Source organism: Labrus mixtus, chromosome 15 (genome assembly GCF_963584025.1).
Source record: "Labrus mixtus chromosome 15, fLabMix1.1, whole genome shotgun sequence".
Classification (NCBI taxonomy): domain Eukaryota; kingdom Metazoa; phylum Chordata; class Actinopteri; order Labriformes; family Labridae; genus Labrus; species Labrus mixtus.
Window position 1 is genome coordinate 26042322 of NC_083626.1, and position 20912 is coordinate 26063233.

General features: G+C 40.2%; 3 protein-coding genes across 3 annotated transcripts; 1 reads left to right on the forward strand and 2 right to left on the reverse strand.

The window, feature by feature from the left end:
* The first annotated feature begins 3809 nt into the window (after window positions 1-3809).
* taf8 (TAF8 RNA polymerase II, TATA box binding protein (TBP)-associated factor) lies at window positions 3810-10668 on the forward strand. Its single transcript, XM_061058069.1, has 9 exons — window positions 3810-3969; window positions 6324-6483; window positions 6923-7021; window positions 7109-7171; window positions 7624-7748; window positions 7888-8035; window positions 8182-8324; window positions 9461-10424; window positions 10551-10668. The coding sequence occupies exons 1-8, from the start codon at window positions 3922-3924 to the stop codon at window positions 9599-9601; spliced, it is 927 nt and encodes a 308-aa protein (XP_060914052.1). The 5' UTR covers window positions 3810-3921; the 3' UTR covers window positions 9602-10424; window positions 10551-10668.
* Window positions 9947-12978, reverse strand: LOC132990044 (ciliary microtubule-associated protein 3-like). Its single transcript, XM_061058070.1, has 5 exons — window positions 12793-12978; window positions 12539-12637; window positions 11473-11603; window positions 11279-11396; window positions 9947-10111 (listed from the first exon to the last, which is right to left on the reverse strand). The coding sequence occupies exons 1-5, from the start codon at window positions 12940-12942 to the stop codon at window positions 10046-10048; spliced, it is 564 nt and encodes a 187-aa protein (XP_060914053.1). The 5' UTR covers window positions 12943-12978; the 3' UTR covers window positions 9947-10045.
* A 1202-nt stretch (window positions 12979-14180) lies between these two features.
* On the reverse strand, window positions 14181-20078 carry atp6ap1b (ATPase H+ transporting accessory protein 1b). The gene is made up of 10 exons (XM_061058093.1): window positions 19914-20078; window positions 17539-17659; window positions 17094-17168; window positions 16795-16988; window positions 16670-16707; window positions 16462-16547; window positions 16066-16295; window positions 15915-15950; window positions 14793-15027; window positions 14181-14671 (listed from the first exon to the last, which is right to left on the reverse strand). The coding sequence occupies exons 1-10, from the start codon at window positions 20033-20035 to the stop codon at window positions 14459-14461; spliced, it is 1350 nt and encodes a 449-aa protein (XP_060914076.1). The 5' UTR covers window positions 20036-20078; the 3' UTR covers window positions 14181-14458.
* Between the last annotated feature and the right edge of the window lie 834 nt (window positions 20079-20912).

The window sequence follows — 20912 nt, forward strand, 5'->3', positions numbered from 1 at the left end:
AAGTGTTGACCGATAAACCACAGAAAGAGTCATGTTTAACTGAGAGGACTTTCAGTTCTTCTTTTCTGTGTTTTGGACATATTTTGCAATTCTGTATTTTTTTGTCTAGCATGCTAACAAAATGAGAGGTCAAAGGTATAATGTTTACTAAGCTAAACCTTTTTATTTTAATGACCATGTTAAACTAAGTGGGTATGATAGTCAATGAGGTCAATCGTTTTATTTTAATGTGTTAACATGCTAGCTTGTTTTTAGCTAACTAAACGTTATTTATCTCAGATTTCAATTCGGTTCTAGAATCCAAACAGACCATACAGACATTTACAAACAAACAACAGAGTTTATGATGGGCAACAAACCAATTAGTACTTGACAAAAATTAGTGCCGGCACGCTGACACCCTCTTGTGGTCTCTTTGTGTAATGACACACAGGCAAGATGAAAAGCACAGTAATGAATAAATAAGTCAATAAATACATAACTAAGATATTCTAGGTTGCACTACACATCACATTGTAAGACTACATCCAAGGAATGTGGCCTACTACAGGACGCTGTGTTGTTTTTGTTAGCATGTGTAGGCTACATGCTAAATCTTGCTAGTTTAGCGTTGCAAAAGAACATGTGAATGTCATGTCTTTGGAAAGCTAAACTTTTGGTTAAAAACTTCTGACTGTTGACATTATCAGGTAGAATTTTAGCCATGTTGAACCTTCTTGGTTAAGAATATGAAGCATGCTAACATTTGCTAATAAGCTAATAAGCACTAATGACAAATTAGCTGATGGGAATGTCGTTAGAAATCTGAAGGTTATTTTTAGATGACAGCATCAGCAAAGTGATTACAAGAGGAAGTCAAGTCAGTGGATCACCAAAGTTAGCAGGATATGTTTATATTATCTTAAAGTCTGTATATAATGATGATTGATCCAATCATTTTTTTAAATTATTCCATCTAACTAAGAAACTGGCTTTCTGACGCTGCAATCCCTCGTGCCTTGACCATCTCATAGCTAACATTTCAGCTTGTTTGTATATGACGTAGACAAGCGTCTATAATCTGGTGTGCAGACGTTGAACAGACATGTAGATGTCTCTTGGCATCGGCCGGTTGTCTGTTTCACTCAGAGAAGATGACATAGTTCTCTCTCTGTGACAAAGAGCAGACCCATTTCACAACTCACTTGCTTTGACTTAAGTCCCTCCTCTACCAAAGTGAGGAAAAGAGGTCAAAAGGCAGACAGTTTCAGACGAACACACACACACAAACACACACATGTAAGCTCTATTGTCATCACTGTGGTCAGATGTTGAACATGAGCCAGCGCAGTTCAAGACTGCATGATTGGGGGGGGGGACCTCCTTAACCTCTTCTTCTAATTATCCTTAACTGTCGATGTTCAATAAGTCAAACGTTGTCTTCCAGCCAATAAATGGGATTGACTCTGTGATTTAACACGCTGGGATTGGACATAATTCAGGCTCTACTGATGAGGATCAATGTTTATGGTGACAAGCCATGAAAACACAAACCAACCCTTAAGCTGTTCAGTGTTCAGAAACGTGAAGAATTTGATTTGATTTATCTCCATTCTGCATGCAAGACCAATGCATGTTTGGAGGTCTTTCTGAGACACGTAGGTAGATGGGAATTGAGCTCAAATTCTAAAGTACATCGGACAAAGCTTGTATTTGTTGATGCATCTTCTGCAGAACGTCATGATGTTGCATGCAAAGTTTGTACTTCAGGGAATACTTGGAAACCCATTGCCCTTTTACCCAAACAAGCTGTAATCTCCAAAAGTGATTGCAGCTGCCTCATGAATATGCATTTTGAAAATACAGTGGGAGTTGACCTCACTCCAATTGTGTTTAAATGGCAGGATCTGACATCATCCCTTTGGTTGTCTGACGGGGCAGAGCGCTGGGTGAAAGTCAGTATTTGGCTTGTGCTTCGATAAAGTGAGTATTTGCATATTTTTTTCTTTTTCAACACAAAAATCAACATCATTTATCTGACAAGACTGCTCCTTTTACTTCAACAGAAAAACATGGAGACCATCAGAGAGATCATCCCATTTGCCAAAGAGATGCTAAACAAGAGGCCCAGTAGAAGAACGCTTCAGATCTTCATGCTCGGCTCTGCTATGGCGATGTTCGGAGCAGTTGGTAGACTGGTGCAAATCGTTCTTCTACCGTTTGTGAAGCTGGAGGGTACGGTTGAAGACACCCCTGCAGCTGGGCTGATCTTGGAGACAAAGAAGAAGAAGCAGACGTTGAAGTCACAATCTACCTTGGTTGAGCCTGAAGATGTGGACGACCCAGAATGGGTCCAGGACAAAGCCAAGTATTTGATGACACCTGTGCGCAGAAGCTCAGCAAACCGAGTACATGCTTCTTAAAGAAACCATCTTCTCTGGATGTAAATGTACATGACGCTTACATTGATCATAATAATGGTGATAAATTAAACCACCATATTGAAGTGGTTTCTTTGTTTTCATTCTTTTATATCAGATTTCTTGCTGCTGGACAGCAAACATTTGTGGATGTTACTTGTTAACTGTGTGTGGAAATATGTTGTGAATGGCTTGCTTTTCAATAGATCAGTAAAACTTTAGAACTAGGTGATAAAATACCCATGTAACCTGCATTAACATGAGATGTTGTGAGTGCGGATTATCATGTCAACAGTGGGTTTCCAGAGGGTTGCCATGGTGGGGTGTAAAGAGAGATTACAACTTCGACGGGGTCATCAGGTGGGCACTCTCCTTTATACTGTAGGTGTTTCAATGACAGACTCATAACACCCTCGAAGGGGCCCATCGTCAACATCTTGCATCCAAGGTGCGCCCCCCTGTGCTTTACCTCTCTCAACTCGCCCTGATGCTGCGGCAGTTGTTTTGAGGCCCAGGTAGTGTCTCTCCTCTTGATCCAGAGCCAAAGACTAGCCTGTTTCAGCAGCACCGGAGAGGGCTTTGATGGCTTGCCCTAGGGCTTGACCACAAACTCCCTTGTCTTAAGAAGCCTGCTGGTTGACCGGCCCACAAAACCTCTGCAGCCAACCTAAACCATGCAGACCCCTAGCTTCCAAGACAGGTTGAATGAAGCTTTTCTTTCATCCAGCAACTGATTTAGGTTAAGATTTATTGTTATATCTATAGTCCTATGTAGATGTTTCAGGAAGACTGCAATTCATTTATCAGACACTTTAAGTGACATCATAAGTACAACACAAGCAAATATCTAGAGAGGAAGAAACAACATCATTAAGTGTAAGCAGCCAGCTTTAAGTCTGATCGGACACAGCTGCTGACAGGCAGTGCACAGAGGCAGAGAGCTTGTTTTTTTTTTCTACTTAAAGTTAATAAATCGTCATAAACAACATCAGCAGCTGTTTTTGAGAGTTTTAATCAGCATCAAAAGCCATTACCAAAGTAGATCTACATAAAAAAATTAAAGGTTATGCATTGGTAAATAAAAAAAGATTATGCTTTGGTTGTTGTTGTTGTTGTTGTTTTTTCACTTATTCTACATTGCACATTTGATCTGTTATATTAGCCCTAAACGAGCACATTAAAAACATAAATGGAAAGGGATTTGCAAGATCAAGATATATCCATATTTTGCTTTTCTCTGTTTTTTATCACCACTAGAATCTAAAAATCAAACAACAGGGTTGATAAGTGAAAAAAAAAAATACCGCAGTTGTAATTCCGCACACAGACACTAGATGGCAGCAGCGATGATCATGAGGATCACTTCCGGTATCCGTCCCGACTCCGACTGACGGAAGCGACGACATAAATCCACACCGTGTTTACTAAACGGCGGTCAAACTGCCGTTCATATATATTGCAATTATTTCACTTTAAGAGTTAAACCAGTTGAATTAAACAAACAGAGAACAAATAATAAGAGATGGCGGATCCTGCGGTGGCGTCGGGCGGGTCTCTTAACGCAGGAGGGGTAAGAAGAAGAAGAAGAAGATTTAATGCTCTGAGCTGGATGTAGCTGGATGTAGCTAATGTTGAGCTAACCAGACTCTCTGAAAACAACAATACATATCATTAAGCCTAACCTTACATAACCGGTTACAAGCTTAGCTATGTCATCGATATTTAATCATCATGCATTTGTCTGTATGTTCATATATGAATATCCTGTCAGGGTTCATGTTAGTGTTTATTTTATTCCTGCACGAAAACGTTTAAGATGTGATAACAATTCACTTAGCAGACTCTTTTATCCAACGCGACGTACATCAGAGAGTAAGAACAACACAAGCAAGGATCTAGAAAAAAGGGAACAATGTCAGTAAGAGCAAACGATCAGCTTTGAGTCTGATTGGACACACAGGTGCTGACAGGAAGTGACCAGAGGCAAAGCACAACATTGAGGGCAGTTCTTGAGAGCTCTAATCAGTATAGAAACCATCTTATAAGTCGTCGTTATCAAACAAAAACCATCGTCATTACCATCATCATCATCAATAATATGGAGACCATCATCATTAAGTTAGTAGGTATTCATGAAAGAGCTGGGTCTTTAGCTTTTTCTTAAAGGTGCAGAGGGACTCTGTAGAGCCAATGGAGTTTGGAAGTTCGTTCCACCACCGGGGGGCGACAGAGGAGAAGAGTCTAGTCAGCGTCTTAGGACCCTGTTGTGAAGGTTGGATCAGACGCCTTTCATTGGGCGGGAGGGAGTGTAGACCTGGATCAGAGAGTTAAAGTAAGGAGGAGACGTTTTTGTGTCTGTTTTGTAAGCGAGCAGCAGAGTTTTAAATTTGATGCGAGCAGTAACTGGGAGCCAGCGTAAGGAGATGAACAGCGGAGTGACATGTGCTCTTTTAGGAAGGTTGAAGACGAGTCGTGCTGCTGCGTTTTGTATCATCTGCAGAGGTTTGATAGTGCGTGTAGGAAGACCTGCCAGTAGAGAGTTGCAGTAGTTGATGTGTGACATCACAAGAGCCTGTCAGCGTGTTCTGACAGGTAAGGTCTGATCTTCCTGATGTTGTTCGGGGCAAATCGACATGACCGGGCAATCGAGACTACTTGAACCCTTAAAAGTTAGCTGGTCATCAATCATGACACCCAGGTTCTGGTGCAGGCTTTATGGGCATGAGTTTGGTTGTTCCAAGACTTTAGACTTTATTGTCCCTGAGGGGAAATTATTTTTCACAGCACCGTTACTGTCCAGCAGACGAGTCCCACCAAAGAACATTTATACACAAAGAAAACAGAGAATAACACAAACAAACAGAGTTAGACAACAGTCAAGAGTTCCCATTTCCGGCCTGTTCGGCGAGGCCTTTTGTTCAGGACCGTTATTACAGCGGGGATCAGGCTCCTCCCGAGGCGAGCCTTTCTGCACCTCAGTGCTCTGTACCTCCGTCCTGAGGGAAGTGGGGCGAGGGGAGTGTTCAGTGGGTGTGTCATGTCCTGTTCTGTGGAGGTTGCAATGCGTGTGATGGCCCTGTTATTGAGTTCTGTTAGGTTGGGTGTGGGGAGACCGATTATTCTGGCAGCTGTGGTTGTGATGCGTGTGAGTTTGGCCTTGTTTTTTTTACAGATAACATCCAAGCTGGATATTGATCTGTGGTTGCATAGAGGGACTGGCTGGGATGACAAGGGGCTCAGTCTTTGAAAGGTTGAGTTGAAGGTGGCGTTCATTCATCCATTTAGAGATATCAGCAAGGCATGACGAGGTTCTTGCAGAGTCTGTGACATCGTCTGGCGGGAATGACAGGAAGCGCTGGGTGTCGTCAGCATAGCAGTGGTATGAGAAGCCGTGAGAGCGGATCATTGAACCAAGTGAGCTCGTGTATAAGAGAAGAGAACACCTCAATGTGGAGCACATTTCTGTCCGCTCTTATTCACACGCATTTGTATATGAACATGTTAATATGAACGTGTTTCTGCTGTAGGTCCAGCCTGTCAGATAAATTACAGAAGAACCAAAAATTCAGTTTGTGTACACGTACAAAATATTAGACTTCTTATTTGTGTTGCATTTCTTCCACACACATTTACAAAATCAGTTTACAGGAAGATTTAGCAAAACAGGGCCAAGTTAGCAAAAATAAAACACATATGAAACTGAAGAAACAACTAATATGACGTAATTCATGGATACACTTTAAACATAGTGATGCTGTCAGAGAATTTTATACTTTTATAAATGTCCAGATTTCCACAACACTGTGTTCTCTATTTATTTGGTTCACGTAAAGGTTTGTCTTTAATATGCTGTGATAAGCCAGTTTTATTAAGCAAATAATAACATTGATGATTTATTTTCTGATGTTTTGTTTGTGTTGTCAGCGTGGGAGCGGCAGTAAAGCAGCTACCAGCGCTGCGGAGAACTACCACCTGGCCAGGCGTCGCACCCTGCAGGTTGTAGTCAGCGCCCTCCTCACAGAATGTGGCTTTGAGAGTGCAGAGAAGGCAGCAGTGGAGACTCTCACTGAGATGATGCAGAGCTGTGAGTATGGAGCCTCCGATCAATGAGGATGTCCAGAGTTTCCTAATTTGGCTCATTTTGAATATTGAAAACACACCGTAAAAGTCTTTATTTACCTCGTTACTAATTCACTTGCCTCTTCATGGTGCCGTCTGCTACAATTTAATAAGATGTGTTTTTCATATATTTTTCTGTATGTCAAATAAAGTAAGGCCAAGAAGAAAAATTAACATTTCCTTTACCTCTTACTCAATAACATCATAAGATAATGAAAGATTCTCTTTTGAAGTTTTTAAACAACTTTACTGAAAATTAAGTGAATAATTCTTTGTTTGCAGATTGACTCAGATCCCTGTGGAGGTCATTGTGTTATTTTTTATGCTTATATATATAAAAATTGTTTTGCATTTATAACCAAATCCTTTTCTGAACCACACATTTCTTTTCTTTTCTTTTTCAGATATAACTGAAATAGGTCGATGTGCTAAAGCGTACTGTGAACACACAGCCAGAAGCATCCCGACGCTGTCAGACACAGTGATCACACTCATCGAGATGGGTAAGTACTCACAGGCACAGAGTTATAGAGTCTCTGTTAACACAAGGTAAAGAGAAAGTATCTTGAAATGTGTCTGTGTCTCTGCAGGATTTAATGCCGACACTCTGCCCGTGTACGCCAAGAGATCACAGAGGATGGTTATCACTGCCCGTAAGTAGACCCTCGACTCTTAACTGTTGTTGTGGATCGTTGGTCCCCAATGTGAGCTCTGTCTGCTCGGAGGCTGACAAATTAACATCTGCAGATAAAATAATGATAACAAATTAACTGGATAGTAGACGAAAGTGTAAAAAAAAGATTTTCCCTTGCCCAAAAATTGTCGGCTTCCTCGTCAGCCACACGTCTAATTCAGGTTCTAAAAAAAACAATTAGAATTTATGTTAAGTTTTGTTTATGTATCACTTGTTTCCCCCAGTGTGGCTCGTTCGGTAACTCAGCTTTTCATAGATAAAAGTAGTAGGGGCTCCAATGACAATCGTTGGGAACCACTGTTATAGATTATACGTATGGTAGTTACACTTTCTACTTTCGTTCAGAAATATGAAGAAAACAACTTCTTGACATAACCCACTTTTTCTTTGTGTTGATTTCATGAATTTCAGCTCCTGTGACAAACCCTCCGGTTACTCCCAAAGCTCTGTCAGCAGGCCAGAAACGCACTCATCCCTCTCACATCCCCGGCCACTTCCCGGAGTTCCCCGACCCTCACACCTACATCAAAACACCCGTGAGTCCCACTTTTTTCTTCTCAGGACCCTTTGAATTAAAAAAAAAAAACTTTAAACCTCCAATCAGGGCAAAAAACCTTCATTATGTGTAACAGAGCAAACTGAGATTATGCCCTGTGTGTTTCTCTCTGCTCTCAGACGTTCAGAGAGCCCGTGTCGGACTACCAGGTGGTGAGAGAGAAGGCAGCGAGTCAGCGGAGAGACGTGGAGCGGGCACTCACACGCTTCATGGCCAAAACCGGAGAAACCCAGAGTCTCTTCAAAGACGACATCACCGCCTTCCCATGTGAGTTATTCTGCCAAAACATTATCTTTAGTGTAAGAGTCAGTTGTGTTTTATTTTTTTAAAAGCCGGTCTTGATCGTGTCAGTCTTCAGTGATACTGAAATCATCTCGTTTTTTTACTCAAGTTGTCCTTTTGGCCTTTTTCAGTAATCGCAGCTCGACCGAGCACCATCCCGTATCTCAGTGCACTCCTGCCCTCAGAGCTGGAACTGCAGAGTCTGGAGGAGACCGACTCGTCTGAGCAGGACGACCAGACGGACAGCGAGAACACGGCAGGAAACAACATCGCTGTAAGTCTTCAGTATCGTTTGTTTAGAGGTCTTTCTCTGAGATCGTAGATTTCCTGTAAGATGGAAATTCAATATCTCTTCCTTGCCATATGTTGAATTTTATTCTGAAAACTTTAAAGGAGCAATTTGTAAGATATCTACTGAATTAAATCTAAAAAAATTACCTTACTTTATCATCAGACATTAAGGAAACATGCTATGCTGAAGTACAGGCTTCTCTGACAACAGTGCAGCAGCCAGGAGAGATGCTTTTAAAAAATGGAGAGAGGTTAGAGAAGAAAGGTTTGAAGACCGACACAGAGCAGGTTAAACACTGAAGCTTCAGGGTCTCAAACATGGCAACCTGCGTGCACATCGGCTCTAGAGAGGAGGGGGCGGGGGGGAGACAGCTTTCTCCAATGTTTAGAATTTGGACTGCAGTACCGATTTTAAACACTAGGTGTCAGAGTTGCATGTAGCTCCTTTAACCGTGTAATTAAAAAAACTCAAGTTTTCTGATGTCATTCTTTCACAAAGATGATATTATGTGGTAAAATATTTCAGGAGACAGTCACTGCATCCATGAAAGAACACCGCAAACCACACAGACTGATCGCCTCATGTTTTTTAACGTGCACTCTTAACATCCCCATCGGCTAAATGCTGACCCACTGTTGTTACTGGTTGGAGAAAAAGCAGAAATTGTCTCATTTAAAAGGTCAACTTTTCTCGACCGGAACACGGACATTTCAGGGTTAGATACTTAGCATGAAGTTTCACCATGGTAACATCAGTGAAGGTTTGGAGAAAGTGTCTTTGTTTGAAGATGACGTCTGTTCTGCTTAATACACGATCTGCTTAAATGTTTCCTGGATGTGTACTGAACTCCACCTTACCTTTCAATAGATGTTCATAATAGGGGCTTTGTGTAGCCTACATGACATTCTCCAACTCCAAACTAAGTATTATAAGTTTATGAAGTCGGGACACTTTGAACAGACTTTGATTTTTAGCTTTGAAAGCTCATTTTTGTATAATATAATAACATAATAATTGTATTCCCATCTAGCTCGTCACATTCTCCTATATCTACAAACTTTAAATGTGAGTTTGTTAACGTGTTCTACAATGATTGTGTTTTTGTTTCTCTGGCTCAGGACGATCCCGGAGCAGACAAAGAGAACTCCATGCTTCCTCCCAGCGGCGTCGTTCCCTCCGCAAAGAGCAACGACGACAACATGATCGACAACCCGTACCTCCGACCGGTCAAGAAACCCAAAGTGAGGCGGAAGAAATGAACCACCTGAACGTACAGACTCACATTTTTTCCACAGTGGTTTGTTCTTTCAGCCAGTCTGTGATTCTCTCCAGACCCCCCAGAGGAGCAGCACAGGCACAGTGGCTGCTCGCCCTCGATGCTGGAACCAGTATCCACTGTTGGCTTTTTTTGTATACTAACTGACTTCTAATGAAGAGAACCTTTTTTTTGTTTTCATTTTTTGAGCAAGCACTCACTTTGTTTGAAATTTAAGAAATGTCATTTTGTAAGAAACATCGTCGTGAAAACAAACAGGAGTGGAGACATGTTGTGAATAAAGAAATATGTTTCTTTAGTAAGAAAGGTTTCAGTCCAGTAGATGAAATTGTTTTTTGCTGTTTGGTTCAAATCACAATCTCAAGCAAATAATACAATAAAAGCAGCATCGGACGTCATGGCAGGCTGTCGTCCATCAGCTCTGGAGTTAATAGTACAAACTGAGGTAGGCCACTCGGCTCCTGTGCTTCGAGAACTCCTCTTCATTGTTGAGCTGTAGAAAAACAAAATCAGTTTTACAGGAATCACATGAGGAAGTGGTGCATTTCTCCCCAGCAGCTGTGTCATACAAAAGCAATCGAGAACAGTTATAACTCTCAGTTTTTCTATATGCAATATATAAAATGGGGAATTGCTCTTCTGTCCTGCCCAGAGTTAGATGAGAACATCAACGCCCATATAAGGGCATACTGTGTGTTTGCTCTTGGACACAGTGAGATGAAAACAGTATCAGAGGATCTGATTGGGCTCGGCACCAGAAAACATCTGTGAGTTTTAATAATAATACTTTTTGGAGTATTTATAGTGTCCTAAGTGGTTAAGGAGTTTTGTTCAAGGGACTGTGGCTGTTTTAGGTATCTCTGTGTGACGAGCGAGCAGCAACTTGCAAGATGACATCACTATGGAGAAATCAAAGAGGATTTCTCTCAAAGACATTTTCCTGAATATCTTTTTGGATTATCTGACTAGAAGTAATTGCACATGGATGAGAAACAATCCAACCCACCTCTCAATGGAACCAGTCTTTAAATAAACTTTCTAAAGGGACAAGATATGTTGAATTATTAAACTTTAAAAGGGGCTCTAAGGCAACTACTCTAAGGACCCACCACCAACTCCTTCATGAAAATCGTGACCCAAATGTTTGATATTTTTCCAACCAATCAGATTTCTTGAATGGAAAACGATACGAAAAATACGATAAAACGAAGAGAAAGAACAAAACCAACATGTTTTAAGAGCGCTTCATAGACTTTTTACACACTTTTGGGTCCCGACCCCCCCAGTTGAAAACCACTGCTCTAAGGGGGGTGTGGTTAACTTTTAATGATAGTACATGGCTAGCTTTTTTTTTTGCCATTATGCTAAGCTAACTGCTGGTTGTAAAGAAAACATTGAGGATCTCCTCTCAGTTAAATGTCAGTGAGAAAGCCAGTAAGTCTATTTATAGAATCATGAATATTCCTCTGAAGCTGAGCTACAACAGCTCACTTCTCTAAAGATATAAGAAAAACATTTTAACCTTCTGAACAAGTTACAGATAATCTTGAATAGATAAGGGTTAGCAGGTATGGACATAATGTTATTCTTGTTTTAACATTTAAAGTCAAATCTTTAGGGTGTCTGGCCAGCTGCATACATTTCATCTTTCTCCACCCACCTTCACCCTCAGTGACTTCTTCTCCAACTGAGGCAGTCTGGACCAGTCTGGACTCCCAAAGCACATCGGCCACGTCACCTTCCTGTTTGTCACTGCATCAGGAGCGTAGGTCCCAGGGCTGGATCCCAACATGAACATCTGTTAGTTTCACTTCAGCATGTTACATTTACATTGTGTGTGTGTGTGTGTCTCACCCCGGATTGCACTCTGAACTTAATGTGCTGCTGAACCTCGGTGTGTTGGAGTTAAAAGGGGTTTTGCCAGGAGGGGGGACTCTGGACTTGCTTTGGTCAGGCTGGTACTTCGCAGGAGAAGGAGTCACCGTCTGGAGATAGAAAATAAAAAATCTATTTACTACTAAACATTCATAATAAAGTCTGAGACTGACTGCATATCAACAACTTCCATCAGAACCTGGCAGCCTTGTTGTAACTCTCACTCCTCTAGTTCACATGCACACTCTGTTGATTTAAAGTCTTTCACTCAAGCTTGGGTGAGCAAACTCTGGAAATCAACTCTACATATAACACAGGCTTTATTGAGATCATTTAAAGTCTGAAATGAACGCAGTCATAACTCTTTTATTTAAATTGCAATTAATCTCATGCTATTTTGTCCTTTCAGGACTGTAGATAATTTACCTTTGTTGCCATTCCTTTGAGCTGTTTGACTTTAGTTTTTCATACGTAACAAGGTCCTTTTTCTGTGGTTGGGTTAATGTTGTAACCTTAAAACTACCAGAAGGTCCTAATTTAATTTCAAAATAAAAGCAGGGTTGAATTCAAACAGCAAGTAAAGTACTCTCAGCTCAAGACAGTACAAAATTCAAAATAAAAGCCTGACAAATTGTATTTTTAAATTATTTTATGATAATAAAAAACTCAAATATGCAATTTAAAATAAGATTAATCGCCTTATTTAAATCACTATTGGAGTCTTTTAAAGTCATTTTTGTGAGTTTGTTAAAGGATTCGGGCAAGGTTTCTCTTATCATTTTGGAATTTTGTGCATAAAATGAACCTATTTTCAAATCTCAACACACAAAGATTTAAGGTTTTTGTTTCACATAAAAGCACCAAACTTGTATTTAGACAACAATTACTTTCTTTGTAGGCTAACCAAAAAAAAAATGTTCTCCAAAAAGCTATCTACCTATCTAAGTACTATTATCCAAATATAATGTCACACCATCCTGTTTGATGTGCCCTCAGTTGAATGATACCACAGGTAACTTGTGTAGTATTTATGTGGTTCATGTACCTTATTACAGGGAGGAAAGCGAGCTGCAGTCCTTGCAGAGATAACATATCCTCTCTTACTTTCTGGTGTCTTCTGTAAATTGTAAAGGATGGTGCCAAACTGTGAAGGAAATGAAAACATTTAGAGCTCACTGATAAAATGAGAAAAAACATTGATTTGATGACCTGTTAATGATTTTTTTTAGACAAATGTTTAAATGTGACAAGGATCATTAATTGTTGATTAAGCAGGTATTTAAGAGCAGCTCTGGTTACCTCGTGGTTGTCATAGCAACCAGGGCCCATATGTGGCTCTGACTGTCGAGACATTTCGTTTCCCAGTCGGTCCGGCGCGTGGTGGCCGGGGGAAAGTTTCCTCTCCTGAGTGCTGCCAAAGAATATTCTCCGAGTGGGCGCTACTGACATCCTGCAAACAACTTTCTGGGTGAAGAAGAGAAGAAAACTGGCAGGGGGGGGGAAAAAAAGGAAGAAAGTTACGCTTGCTAACCCGCTAGTGTCGCCTCTTTCAGGACGTCGTCTTGTTTAGATTTGCTGTTACCATGGCAACATCGATGACGCATAAATACCTGGCGTGCAGTGGCGATTCTAGAGTCTCTTGGGGCCAAGAATCACTTGGGGGCCCCTCTAACCAGGGTTTATCACCATTATGTCTGCCAGTGTCTTCCTCCTCTTCCTATTTTTCCTGTTTCCTTTCCTCTCTCCTATAGACGGATAATTTTTTTTTCAAGTTCAAGTTATCTTTATTAGTCAAATGCACAACATAACAGGCAAAGCAGTCATAGCTGGCAATGAAATTTTTTGTGTTCCAAACTCTCCTTAACAATGCAAAAAATTTAAATAAATAAATAAAATAAAATAAAAAATAGTATATATTGACTGTCATTGACAAACTTTGGTTTTTCAACACTTGTCAGATGGGGACCCATAAGGGAGGTTTCCTGCTGTCATCGCCAAATTTGCACATTTGGTCCACTGCTTTGGTTTAAGTTTGTGAGCCCTCAGGGGCCCCCTACTGGTCTGGAGCCCCAAGCCGTTTGCCTGGTTGACAAGCAGCACCTCTGCCGGTATGCAAATTGCCAACGTTTTTGTCCTCCGTGTAAACGACTAAACGTGTCTCTGACTCCAAAAAGCTTTTAAAAAAAAAAACACAACAAAATCACAATTCAAATTTTTTTTTTAATTTTCAATTAAAGACATTGGCAAAATGCACATTCGAAAGTTTGACAAACAGAACAGAGGCACTGTCATTATTAAACCCGAAGCGAGGGATAAACGTCCAGAGAAGGCTACGTATTGCAGAGAAAGTCTTTTTATACAAATAAATAATTTGTCAAAAAAAATATTATTGAAGCGGTGGCACTCTGTGATTTGTCTTTGGAAGAAGTGAGAACTCAACTAAATCCACAGTAAAAGTAAGGCAATTCTGAGAAGGAGAAACATTTCAGAACATACTCGTAAACAGTAATTTACTCTTGATATACAAACAGTCACGTCTTTCATAACCAGTAGTCTTTGAATTACAGTTTCGCTGGAAGAAAAAAAGAAAAAAACTGAGGTCTGAAAGGTCCTACAGCATTCAGCGACACATTCATGATAGCACAGAAGGCATTCTCTGGTGAGAGAAATTATTGCAATTTTTGGGGGGGGGAGGGGGAATATCCACAATGTCTGGCAAACTATGGCACACATTTATCTCCAGGCACATGCAGTCAAAAATCACCTCGTACAAAAGGTGCTTCTAATTTGGCACTTGCAGATGAAGAGATATGAAATGGAATGTCTATTGCAAGAAAACAGGATGTAAAGACAGCTGTGGAGGGATTCAGGGAAACAAAAGTAGAGGAAGAAATCTGAGGGAAACGTCAGAGAAAAGGTCCAAATATACAAAATCAACTTGACAAGGAGGGAGTGAGGGACTGCTTCACTCAGACTGAGGCACTGAAATCGAAGGACCTTTAGGGTCGTCGAATCGATCCATGGTGTGAAGCTGCATGATCATGTGCAGACCGTAAACAAAAATGAACAGCATGAGCAGCGACGTCAGCAGCCCCATCCAAATCCCTGCAGTGAAGAAGCCAGCACAGTCGCTGGCGTAGGAGAAATCTGTGCCGTTTCCCAAACTGAAGCCCTGAATCTGCATCGAGAAATCAGAGAAGAAAACACTCAATGAACAAGAGGAAGACTAAACAGCAGTGCATCATTAAAAACATATGTATGTGAGGTGCAGGATGTAAAAGATGCTGTTGTAGTTGTACCTGGAAGTCGACGAAATTGAGCCTCCACTGCGAGGCGTTTGCGTTGGTGCTGTTAGGGAAGAGCAAAGCATCCCCGAAGCTGCTGACAGACATGCAGTGATAGGAATACTCTGTAGGGGCGTAGATGCTGCGGCTCCCGAAAGACGCAGTCAGACTGCTAGCCTGAAGCTGCACAGAGTCCAGGGCGAACCAGTTCCGGGCAGATACAGGATAGAACCGCTGACTCATGGCAAAGCTGCAAATCAACAGAGGAGTGTTTGGTGAATAAAGATGAAAAGTCAACGCTAGAATTGTGTGACAAGACAAGAGGTAATTATTGATATAAATAAATCAAAGGCCTGACTGTTCATTAACTGACCCCTCGTGTTCACTATTTAAAAATTCCTGAAGTACTTGTGGTGACACTGAAGACCAAGACAGATGGAAACACATGGCACTGTCCTGCTGAGCTGATTAAAAAAACATATTCACTATAAAGTGAACAAGCTATTTTGTATTAGTGTCTGAATTCTGAGTGAACATAATCATACCTTATATAGTCCACTCATTGTATCCCAGAATGCATTGCGAAAAAAGTAGTGTACAGCCGATGGTCATTATCCGAGCAATATGTACCAGAATGCATTGCAGTGACTCGACTGCTCTCAGGCGGACGAGAGGAGCGACCATCATGAACACAAAAACACATTAAAGTTCATATTTGGAGCAATTTTACTGAAATTTGTAAAATTGCTGTGAAAGTGTAAAAGGGTGGCGCAGTGGTTAGAGCGTGCCGTACGCCCCATGTATGGAGGCTAAAGTCCTCCAAGCGGGCTGCCCAGGTTCAAATCCGACCTGTGGCTACTTTCCCGCATGTCATTTCTCTCTCTCTCTCTCCCTGATTTCCAACTCTATCCACTGTCATATCTCTCTCATAAAAATGCCCAAATGCCCAAAATAAAAAATGAATAAAGAGTAAAAGATCATCAACTTTAGTTTGTCCTAATGATGACAGGCACGAGACAATAAGCTTGTGAGCATGAATAAATGAGTTTTAGTGTGAAAATATGTTTCATTATATATCTAAAAATTCAATATTTTATATTTATTTATTATTTGTAAATGTTTGTTTTTCTCTCTTACCTTAGTGTATAGCCGGATGCATAGGTGAGGACAAGTCTAGAGATAAAATAGGAGAACACATTAAGGATTATTTCTTTCACATAACACAACACTTGAGTTCTCTTTGCAAAGAGCAGAAACAAACAAACAAACAAACAAACAAACAGCTTACTGTGAGCTGCTGGTGTTGCAGAAGGATCCCGTCAGCGTCGGTGTGTCCGCAGCGAGGTCTATCCAAGCTCCGGTGCTCGAGAGGCTGATGTTGAGATTCTGAGCCCAAAGCATTATGCAGGGGCCTCCGGTTCCATTAAACATGATCGGAGGTTTGACGCTTGGTGGTGTAACGGCTTGGAGCAAGGAGCGCCCGACAGGCTGACCTGATAGGGATGTCTCTGAAATCACCTGCAAGGATGACTCGTCAAATTAATATGATAAATACTTTATGTCATGACTGAAATGTTATTGTATGTGATGTTTGGCGAGCATAGAAATTAGGGATTGTGATAAACATTGTTTTGTGAGTTGAGTGTATTGTTTAACTATGGTGCACTTCACAGAAAAACCTCACCCGTGATGGCTGTGATCCTGTGTAAACTGCGGTGTATTTGACGTTTTTGTCTTTCATGATACTCAGAACTTTCCCAATTATCTCGTCTGTTGAAAAGCAAAAAACAAATGAGTTACACACTGACATATTAAGATAAAAGCACACGGTTATAACTGCACTCTAAACAAATTGCTCATCATTTCACACTTTGAAACAACTCAAAAAGTACCATTGGCATGTAGGACTTCTTTGCAAGACTTGTGTGCGCTGTAAAACAGAAAGGGTTTTATTTTCACCTGAAGAAACAAGAGACATTAACTGATATGATCCAGACTTTAAAAGCACAGCTCTTACTTAGTACAATAAGGGAGATTGATGAGCAGCAGGTTGCTGGCAGATGAGTTGATGCTGAGATGTGTCAGAGTGTCTGCGTCTACGAGCAGAGGAGACACGCCCAGCTCCTCCTGCAGCAGAGCGGGGATGGCAGAGGAGCCGGACCACTCTAAAGCAGGCAGCGTCACTGATGAGGAGGAAGTCTGCAGTGCAGCCTGAAGGAGGGAGAAGGAAAGAATGATCAGTATCATTAGTCTAAAAAAAAAAAAAAAAATAGTCACCACAGAGGAGGATTAATGTGAGCTTTTAAAAAAACTTACCTCGAGATTTTGAAAGGCACTATCCTGCTTGTTTCCAAACACACCACCAAAAACTGTGAAGTCATCTTTGCTTAACTGGAAGACAGAAACAGAAAGATCTAAATATAACAAAACGAGCAGAGAGGCAGGAACAATCAAGACGGCAATGCTACATCAATCCATCCCATTTATCATTCACCACAAAGAAAATATCCTAACAATGTGTTACAGAGGAAGTGTGAAAGGGGAAGTAATAGCAGAGCTCATTGTCACACCAGAATGAGAAGTCTGCTACACAGTGTCACATGGGACTACAGTGCTACTACTACACATGACTCAGTACTCCCCTGATTTACACAACAAACATATCCAGGATCTAGCTTCTCCTATCCAACACTTTTCACCCTCCAATCCACTCCAGTTACTGAAATCTTGAACCGTAGTTCACCGAGGAGAAGAGACTGACCTTGTCCTGCAGGAACAACACCACAGTGCGAGGGCCGGAGCCTAAGGCAGAGGTGAGGTAGGCAGTCAGCTGGTCTGTGGAGATGATGTGACCAGCTGCAGAAGGAGCCAGTGCTGGAAGTCTAATCGTGCAGGAGAGAAAAATTGCAACCTTGTAAAAACAATTGTTACCAATCACTTTAACACATTTTATTAAACAGTGCTGCAGTTATTAGAACATGAATTACTAAAATCACACCATCACAAGTACAGGGCTGCGGAGGATGTCAGTTCCCCTGCAAAAAAGCTGCCCCTTACTCAAACAAGTATCACGTTATAACACGTCTGCTTTCAGAGTTTGTACATGCTCTGATACTTTGTTGGTTTATTCTGTACTGTTCTAGGAGAGGTACCACTTTTCTGTTGAGCTTTCTCAGGTTCCTTCAATTTCTATCCTGTGTAATATTATGTGGTCTGTAGGAGTTTTTCAGCATCTGATTTTGGGTGTAAGGGAGGGTTTCACGTGCCTTCTTTCAGAGGAGCATCTTTTCCTGCAACTTCAGGTCCACTCAACATTTTCCCCTTGATCAACCTGCCGTTTTCACCTCAAACCATAAACAACCTTTAACTCATTTTGAATAAAATCAAATCCCCAAATCTCTAATATGGGGCGCTGCTTTAGCTCAGTTGGTAGAGCAGCCGCCCTGTGAACAGAGGCTACAATCCTCATCGCACTGGTGGCTGATTCAACTCACGATCCTGACGCTATTTGGTGCATATCCCCCCCCCCCCACTCTCTCTCCCCATACCTCCCCAGTCTGTCTTTGTCTTTATTATGTGCGAACAAACAAAAAACACTGAGGGCTTGTAAAAGGAGCTCACCTAACATTGAAATGAAAACATCTGAAAAGTTTTGTCACAACTTAATACTTGCTGATATAGCTGTTAACAAAGCAGGAAGGCAATAGCAAAAATAATCAGTCATTTTAAACACTTCAACATTTTCAAACTCTGCAGCCAAGTCCAGTTGTCTTTGGATGAAGATTTGAATTTACTGCAACATGCCTCATTCAAATACTAGAGTCGCCTCTCAAGAGAACTTCAGCTGTCCTATCAAATAAAGCCCCAAAAACATCTTTATATAAAAAGATGCAACATTATACAGTAACTATAACTATACCCACTGACTCTCTGCATCACAGAAGCCCCCACCGTCCCTTCCTCCTCCACCTTCTGACTCTCTGCACCACACTGAAGCTCCCACTCCCTGGACTCAGAGCCCCCACCCCGACTCTCAAAATACCCACTGGAGTCCTGTATAACTAAGTGCAATATATTTATTCTATACCTGTCACCTCCAAATTAATTGTATATTATATACTACATCGTATTATTTAATTGTATTTCTTATTTGAATATTTGGTTTCAGTATTTGTATATTTGTATATTTCTGATAATAAGCATCTACAGGCTTGCTCCAACAATATTTCGTTGTACTTGCACAGTGACAATAAACATATCTTATCTCTTAAAAAGCATCTTTACATAAAAAGATGCAACATTATACAGTAAAACTGCCTCCATACATCAACAACACAATACCCATTTCATATTTATGCTCCTATATTTACAGTGCACAACAAGTATTGTTCATAATGACATCCTGTCCCCCCTCTGACCAGTATTAAGTGATGAACAGTCACATTTAACCTCTAAATGAGCATCTAGTTGTCATCATGTTCATTAATGACAACCTGATCCTTTAAAAGAGAAAATCAAATAATCCTGTATTGATCCTCAGTGGGGAAAGTGACGTGTTGCAGCAGTAAAAGAGAAGAAGAAGAGCATGCATATGAGCACAAATAAAATAAGAATAGATAGGAATAAAATAAATATGAAGGTACAATGTGTTTACAACTATTAACTAACAAGTATTAAGTAAAATATACACTAAAAACTATACAGGATATTAAAACATTAATATCAGGTTAAAGAGGAACTACTATGTAAAACTAAGTGTCACTGCCTGACCTCTAAACACTTTATAATCATACTTATGTGAAGCTGTTTACTTCATTTTGATCAGTTAATCAGAGGATCATTTCAACATTTTATGGGATATTTAATAGATTTATTCAAATAACTGAGAGACTTTAGACAGGAATGTGTAAAGTTTGAAGAACTACGACTTCTGTTGCACGATAGACAAAAAACTGAGACGACCTGGGCTTAAATCTTGAGATTAATTTAGACTTTTTGAAGATTATCAGAAAATCTTATTTGGATTTCAGTAAACACACAGTTAGCTTCAAGTGTTAGCATTAGCATGATAATCAGATGGACTCTTTAAAGTAGCTCAAACTTGACAAACAAGTTAGAATAAATAAGTTATATTACCCGTCACTGGACCATAATAGAACAGGCACTTGGGCTGTGGAGCTCCCTGTGGAGAAAAGGGCGAATAAAAGGGCAATAAACGCCATTAACCGCGGTGGAGTGGAGCACTTCAAATCTGCCATTTTCGTTTACTTTTCCGCAAAGTTCTGAGTCACGTGACAGCCAGCCAGCTGACAGTCATGTGCGCAGTGGTCATGTGCGCAGTGGTCATGTGCGCAGTGGAGCAGCCGTTGGAAGAAAAGGACTTCCGGTTTCTTTCATTCTGCAGCTCCGTCAGGGGAAGTCCGGCTCTTTCTAGGGAGCCGGATTTTTTCATTTTTTAACCTTCTTAAAAACACATTTTTATCGCAAGGCCTTCTTATAATCCTTGTTTCATCCAAGATGTTTTATTTATTTTACTGTTAATTTTATCTTTTGTCTCGGTTGTTTCCCTTTTTCTCTGTTAATTTGATGATTGCTGCACTGTTGTTTTATTTTTCATGCTTTTAATAGGATTTTATTGTTGTGTATTTGACTGTTGGGATTTTTTATTTTTTCTGTAAAGCACTTTGTGACGTTGGTTTTGATAAGTGCTTTATAAATAAACTTTATTATATTATTATATTATTATTATTTTACGTTTAAACAAACTGATTTGAAAATATACTCCCAGACACTCTGAAACCTAAAATCCTCTAATAACAAAATTAAATAAAATTATGAAATTATGCAGTCACTTTATTAATTTACCAAATTAAAACCTCTTGTGGGGAATATATAAAGAATAACTCGGCTAGTTGTCTATCAATCATAAAACAATTCTGAATACCCTAATAGTTTTTATAAATGATGCAACTCTGCATTCTGTTTAATTTGTATGAAAACCAATATTATTTTTTCCTTTCATTTATTTAATTTATTTAATTTATCTACTTTATTTAATTTATTAAATTTATCTAATTTATTAAATTTATTTAATTTATCTAATTTATTTAATTTATTTAATTTAAAATGTATTAG

Excerpts from the sequence above, each read along its gene's own strand:
- taf8 (XM_061058069.1), top strand. The coding sequence starts at position 3,922 with ATGGCGGATCCTGCGGTGGCGTCGGGCGGGTCTCTTAACGCAGGAGGG. Across the intron at positions 6,484-6,922 it reads CACTGAGATGATGCAGAGCT|ATATAACTGAAATAGGTCGA; the intron begins GTGAGTATGGAG and ends TTTCTTTTTCAG. Across the intron at positions 7,022-7,108 it reads GATCACACTCATCGAGATGG|GATTTAATGCCGACACTCTG; the intron begins GTAAGTACTCAC and ends GTGTCTCTGCAG.
- LOC132990044 (XM_061058070.1), bottom strand. The coding sequence starts at position 12,942 with ATGTCAGTAGCGCCCACTCGGAGAATATTCTTTGGCAGCACTCAGGAG. Across the intron at positions 11,604-12,538 it reads GCTTTCCTCCCTGTAATAAG|ACGGTGACTCCTTCTCCTGC; the intron begins GTACATGAACCA and ends TTCTATCTCCAG. Across the intron at positions 11,397-11,472 it reads AGTTCAGAGTGCAATCCGGG|CCCTGGGACCTACGCTCCTG; the intron begins GTGAGACACACA and ends GTTGGGATCCAG.
- atp6ap1b (XM_061058093.1), bottom strand. The coding sequence starts at position 20,035 with ATGGCAGATTTGAAGTGCTCCACTCCACCGCGGTTAATGGCGTTTATT. Across the intron at positions 16,708-16,794 it reads AATCTCCCTTATTGTACTAA|CGCACACAAGTCTTGCAAAG; the intron begins GTAAGAGCTGTG and ends TCTGTTTTACAG. Across the intron at positions 15,951-16,065 it reads TGCAACACCAGCAGCTCACA|ACTTGTCCTCACCTATGCAT; the intron begins GTAAGCTGTTTG and ends TTTTATCTCTAG.